Source organism: Colobus angolensis, unplaced genomic scaffold, assembly GCF_000951035.1.
Source record: "Colobus angolensis palliatus isolate OR3802 unplaced genomic scaffold, Cang.pa_1.0 Scaffold58, whole genome shotgun sequence".
Classification (NCBI taxonomy): Eukaryota; Metazoa; Chordata; class Mammalia; order Primates; family Cercopithecidae; genus Colobus; species Colobus angolensis.
Genome location: NW_012119376.1, coordinates 1523076 through 1529075, shown reverse-complemented (window position 1 = coordinate 1529075; position 6000 = coordinate 1523076). Strand labels below are relative to the sequence as shown.

The window sequence follows — 6000 nt, the reverse complement described above, 5'->3', positions numbered from 1 at the left end:
AGTATACATATGTAACAAACCTGCACGTTATGCACATGTACCCTAGAACTTAAAGTATAATAAAAAAAAAAAAAAAAAAAAGAAATACCATGAGGTAGGGAGGAGTGACTAATATATTAAGACTACCAAAAAAAAAGTGCTGATAATCAAAAAGAGAACATGTAAATCCATTTATGCAAAAGTACTTATGGCTGTTTACATATGGACAGAGAGATATGGAAGGATGCTCCCAAAACACTAATAGTATTATCTCTAATGGTAGGACTGTCAGGTAATTTTTACATAATTTGTTAACTCATTTTTATAGTTTGAATTTTTTATGACCATGAATTATTTACATAGTCAGAAAAAGAAAACATTAAAATATTTTCACTTTGGGAAAAAAAAAGGGGGGGGCATTACTGGATCAAAGGATAAGCTCACTTTTAAGGCCTTTTATATCTACCTAGCCAAATTGTCCTAAAAAAAGGGTGTTCTAAATTCAGTTCCTCCCAACCAACAAACACCTCAGACATGCACACCCTTATTATCACCAAGCATTAAAATTGCTTTCACGTTTGCCAATTTAACAGGTGAAAAATTGTGAATCATTTTAATTTGAATTTCATTAATAGTGAAATTGTGTATTCATTCATTTGCCGGCTATTCGTCACTTCTTTTAGAAATATCATGTTCAGGTGAGGTGTGGTGACTCACACCTGTAATCCCAGCACTTTGGGAGGCTGACGTGGGACGATTGCCTGGGCCCAGGAGTTCAAGACCAGTTTGGGCAACACAGAGAGACCCTGTCTAAACAAAAAAACACTTTTAAAAATAAAAGGACATTTTAAAAAGAAATATATTCATATCCTTTGACCTTTTCAGTACTAGGGTATACATATTTCCTCTTACTTCGGAAAGTACTTAGATTATATATATATATAATATATATAGTTATTAAACCTGTCCTTTTATATATGTCGCAAATATTTTCCTTCTTTGCCATTTCCTTTACTTTGTATCTTTTTTTTCTTTTTTGAGACAGGGTCTGGCTCTGTATCCCAGGTTGGAGTACAGTGGCACAGTCATGGCTCACTAGAGCCTCAATCTCCAAGGCTGAAGCAATCCTCCTGCCTCAGCCTCCTGAGTAGCTGGGACTGCAGGCACATGCCACCATGCCCGTCTAATTTTTAAATTTTTGTTTAGTAGTGACAGGGTCTCGCTATGTTGCCCAGGCTGTTCCTCAACTTTTGAGATCAAGAGATCCTCTTGCTTCTGCCTTCCAAAGTGTTGGGATTATAGGCATGAGCCACTGCATCTGGCCATGCTACTTTGTATCTTATCTTTTTAAACATGTAGATGTTTTCAAAGAATTTCTAGACCTCTCTGGCTTTGAAATTTTTGTCTCTTAATTGTATTATAAACACCTAGGGATGTGATTCCATAGTTTACCTCCTCCTACACAAGATTAAGGAGGCAGCTGCTTCTTGGGTTTTGGCATATACATGTTTCTTCAAGGTCTTAAAGGAAAAAAGGTACTTGTTAGGAGGGCTACATGTCACTAGGCAATAGGAACTTTTCAGCTCCGTTATAAGCCTATAGGACCACCGCTGTATATGTGGTCCTATAGATTATAATGGAGCTGAAAAGTGCTAGCGAGCTTCTTAACTGGTATAACAGTTTGTTTATAAACGTATATAAATGTATTTACATGTGCTAGCCCAAGGTCAACCTAAAAGGTAGCAAAAATGTTTAGCCCAGAAGTCTACATAGAGACTAGTGTTGTCTACCTCCATACCACCCTGAATGTCCCCCGATCTCGGAAGCTGAGCAGGGTCAGGTCTGGTTAGTACCTGGATGAGACAATAGGGCTAAGGTGAGTAGATTTAATGCTCCAGGATAACGACCTTTACCGACAGGTCATCATGTGGCACGTGGCATGTACAGTTATTAAAATGTAAATACACATATTTACAAACAAACTATTGTCCCAGTTAAGAAGCTCGCTAGCACACACCATTCTGTTGAAAGCCCCCTTTACTCCGCAGACCTGAAGGGAGTCAGGCAAGGAAGTAAAAGGGCAGAGTAAAGAATGAATGAATGCGAGACACCGATTCTACAGGGACTTGTTTCCATACTGCTCTCTACCAGAAACGTTCTCAGTTTCCTTCTTTCTGCTGGACATGGTCCAGGGGCCAAAACCTCAAATAATGTGACTTTGTAGATTGGAGAGTGTGACCACAGAAAGGAAAGGGAGGCAGCACGTGCCAGCCAGCGACAGAATGTTGAGTCTGCAGCATACTCCAGCCCAATGAAACAAATAATTTATTTCCTCCCTTTCCTTTGCCCAGAGCCACTGTGAGAATGGGCTACAGAAAGTTTCGAGGCAGTAAAGCCAGTTGTTCACCCAGAACATCTGACTGCCACAAAAATTATGGTGACGAGAAAGAACGTTTGCTCAAATGCCGGGGTTGGGGTGAGGGCTGGAGAAAGGTCCCACCCCGCAGCATTCACCTCCCGGGCTCCTCACCATGTGCATTGCCTCCTCCATCCACTTTTCGGTCCCCTCTGCCGACACCGAGCACGCGCCGCCTGCAGCTGACTTGGGCGCCGCCTTCGCCTCCATACCCGGCCACCACTCAGCGCCAAAGGCCGCCGCGAAGGAGGAGCGCGGGCAGCGGAACGCGGCGGGCCCGGGCCCCCGTTTCCGGGGGAGTCGAATGGAAAGGCACTCGGGAGCGATTTCTGAACGGACCTGGGCGTGTCGGACCAGTGAGCGGCGGCGGCTGCGCCGCGGTAGCGGCAGAAAGCGCAGCTGCTTTGCTCTAGTTCACGCCCCCTTGCCGCTCCGGTGACAGTCTACGGAAAGCCACGTTTGTGATTTCGGGAGAGCGCAGAGCGGGACGACGGCGCTCTTGCTTGGTCATCTGTGCCAGGTGACGAAGAAACAGTTTCCCGGTGAAGCAGCCCCTCACCCATAGTCAGCCCACACCCCTAGGGCCTAAAGATGCTGAGGTCCGTATGGAATTTTCTGAAACGCCACAAAAAGAAATGCATCTTCCTGGGCACGGTCCTTGGAGGTGGGTGACAACGTTCTTGAAAGGGGGCATTGGGAGAAGTGAGTGGGAGAGGTGACTTTTTCTAAAATAAGAACAGGCCGGGGCGATCCTAGTCTGGGATCTGTAGAGGGGATTCAATCAACCATGGAATGGAAAGGGAGGTGGCCAACCTCAAGGGTTCTCCCATCTCTGCAGTTAAGAAATGCCTCTGTGCCCTTTGCCCTGTCACCGCCTCTTAACTCTGTTTCTCACCTATCCTTTTTTCTCACGGACCTTTGGAGAATTCATTACAATTTAAGTTTCTGTTACAGGAACTTTTTAAAAAAAATTCTGCTTTCCTGTGAGATTCTTCATTGCTGCTTGGCACTCTTGGCACTATGGCTCTCACTCTTCTCAGGAGTTTAATAATAATCTAGGGGAGGTGGTTTAATAATAAATGATAAATAAATAAATCATAATAATAAACTCTCAGGAGTTTAATAATAATCTAGGGGAGGGAGTTTAATGATAATGTAGGTGGTGGTTAAAGTCGATTTGAATTTTTGAAAACAGAGCAGTTGTCCTGAAGGACTGAAAGATATGGATTAAAGAAAAACAAATCAATATTTTAGCTCTGTTTCTGCCATTTTAGAATACAAACTGTGGCAGTAAGGAAAATGCTTGAGGGATATTGCGCAGTCTTCCTCAGGATCTTCAAGGTTGGGATCATTGTAATCTAACTGACATAACTGAGTTGCACTGGCCCAGAGGAGATTTAGAAACAGATAAGATAAAAATCTTGAGACCCTTTTCCCTCATACAATGCTCATGTGATAATATTCAGGTATTTGAAGGAGGGAATAAAAAGCTTTGTGAATTATATGAAAAGAACATCTAGGAACTTTAAAAGAGGAAATTTGTTGTAACTTGAGTTTTTAAGAAATATTCTTATCACTTATTATGTGCTGTGTTTACAAAAGTACTTAAAATAAAGAACAGAGGTTCCCAAAGAATTTGGTTGGCTTTTCTCTTAGTATTAGATTGTATTCTGTTCTCTTCAAACAATTTGAAATTAACAATACATATTAGATTGTATTCTGTTCTCCCCAAACAATTTGAAATTAACAATACTTATTAGATTGTATTCTGTTCTCCCCAAACAGTTTGCAACTGACAATACCTTTAGCATCAATAGTTCAGATTTTGGTGATGCTTGAAAGTTTGAAACACAGTTCTTGTTGCTGAGCCAAGGATGGTGTTTTGCAGCCTCTGACATCTATCACAGATCAATAATAAGCATATGTAAATTTTGAACATCTTTGAGAAATCCTTTATATATAAAAGATATTTTCTGATATCTTCATTCTCTAGTATCTAATGTATATTTAAATTATCCTAAGACTACCGAGTCCATTTTATTTATAAAAGCTAAAAATATATATGTGATTGAAGAAATACAAATAAAGTATTTTTGCCTTTACTGAAGGAAGGAAAATTATCTCTTTAACAATCTCAGAAGGAATACTCCTTCAGCTTATGGAACAACTTTGTGGTAAATTAGAAATAATCACAGGGGAAGCAAAAGAGTATGCTTAAAAGAAATTTATAATTAAAAAAAAAGTCTAACAAGAGCCTTATAGTTACAGAATAAGAGGAATGCAAAAAAAGAAAAGTTCAGACGGACAGAAAGAGAAAATAATCCTAATGTTTTATATCAATAAAGGAGTCAGTCTGAAAAGAGGAAGAGTAGATGACCGTGGATGGCATTTGTTTGAGCCTCGTATTCTTTCTGCTTCAGGGAGAAAGTTCTACAGTATGTTAGATTTTAATTAATCTGACTTAAGAAATATTTATCAAGTACCTGTAGTGCTGAAAGTAATATGTATGGAAATACAAGATTTATAGATTTTTAATAGTAACAGCTACTATTTATTGGGAGCCCACTTTACACTGGGCATTGTGCTAAGCTCTTCCTATTTAGGCAGAATGACAAGAAGGCAGTTATTATTATCCCCATTCAAAAATGTGGCAACAAGAGCCCTAAGAATTTAAGAAACTTGCCTCAGGTCTCAGAATTAGTGAAGGGAAACTGGAATTCAAACCCAGGTGTGTTGGACCCCAAAGCACATTCTCTTTCCACATTATATCACTGTGCTTTCATGGTCTTTATGGTCTGATAGGAAGGAAAAGCAAGTACACATGTAATTGAGATACAGAAAAACAAGAGAGGTGAAAAAATGCTGTACAGATCACACTGGCAAGTAGCATATACAGTTGTGAAAAATCAGGAAGAATTTCATGGAAAAAGAGACACATTTTGACAGGCTCGAAAGCTGGACAGTCTATCAATAGGCATGCTTAGAGAAGTTTGGCCATTCAATAGTGGGGGAAATGAGTAAGTAAAACCTTGAGTAGCAGGCCTTCTTAAGTAACAATTTCTGTTTCCTCGAATTTTAGATGGGTAACTAATTGGTTTACACCAGTTTGTATAATTTGAGCAGTTTTGGGTGTTTGGGTGTGTTCAGTTTTTGTTTTTGTTTTTTTTTCAGACAGGGTCTTGCTCTTTACCCAAGCTAAAATACAATGGTGTGATCATAGCTCACTACAGCCTTGATTTCTCCTTTACTAGCTTTACAATGTAAGGCAAGTAGAAAGACTTCCTTATGAAGATTTGCCTGACATCTTCACACTTTTCCTCTCTCATGTGATCCTCTCACCTCAGCCTCCCAAGTAGCTAGAACTACAGGTGTGCACCATCAGGCTTGGCTAATTTTTAATTATTTTGTAGAGATGGGGGTCTCACTACATTGCTCAGACTGGTCTTGAACTCTAGGCTTCAAGCAGTCATCCTGCCTCAGCCTGCTAAAGCGCTGGAATTACAGGCCTGAGCCACTGAGCCTGGCATAATTTGACCAGTTTGTGAAAAGACTAGATAATTGACTCCCAAACTTCTTGGTCTAAGGTATCCTTTATACTCTGAAAA

At 40.3% G+C, this 6000-nt stretch overlaps 2 protein-coding genes across 2 annotated transcripts in view; one reads left to right on the top strand and one right to left on the bottom strand.

Annotated features, from left to right (window-relative positions):
• The window catches only part of ADAT2 (adenosine deaminase, tRNA-specific 2), a 24687-nt gene extending 22082 nt beyond the window's left edge, over nt 1–2605 (bottom strand). Inside the window, exon 1 of the mRNA XM_011962037.1 lies at nt 2510–2605. Coding sequence (XP_011817427.1) covers nt 2510–2605 — 96 coding nt within the window. The remainder of the gene's footprint in view (nt 1–2509) is intronic.
• A 95-nt stretch (nt 2606–2700) lies between these two features.
• Nucleotides 2701–6000, top strand: part of PEX3 (peroxisomal biogenesis factor 3) — a 43812-nt gene continuing 40512 nt past the window's right edge. Inside the window, exon 1 of the mRNA XM_011962036.1 lies at nt 2701–3059. Coding sequence (XP_011817426.1) covers nt 2987–3059 — 73 coding nt within the window. The 5' untranslated portion in view covers nt 2701–2986. The remainder of the gene's footprint in view (nt 3060–6000) is intronic.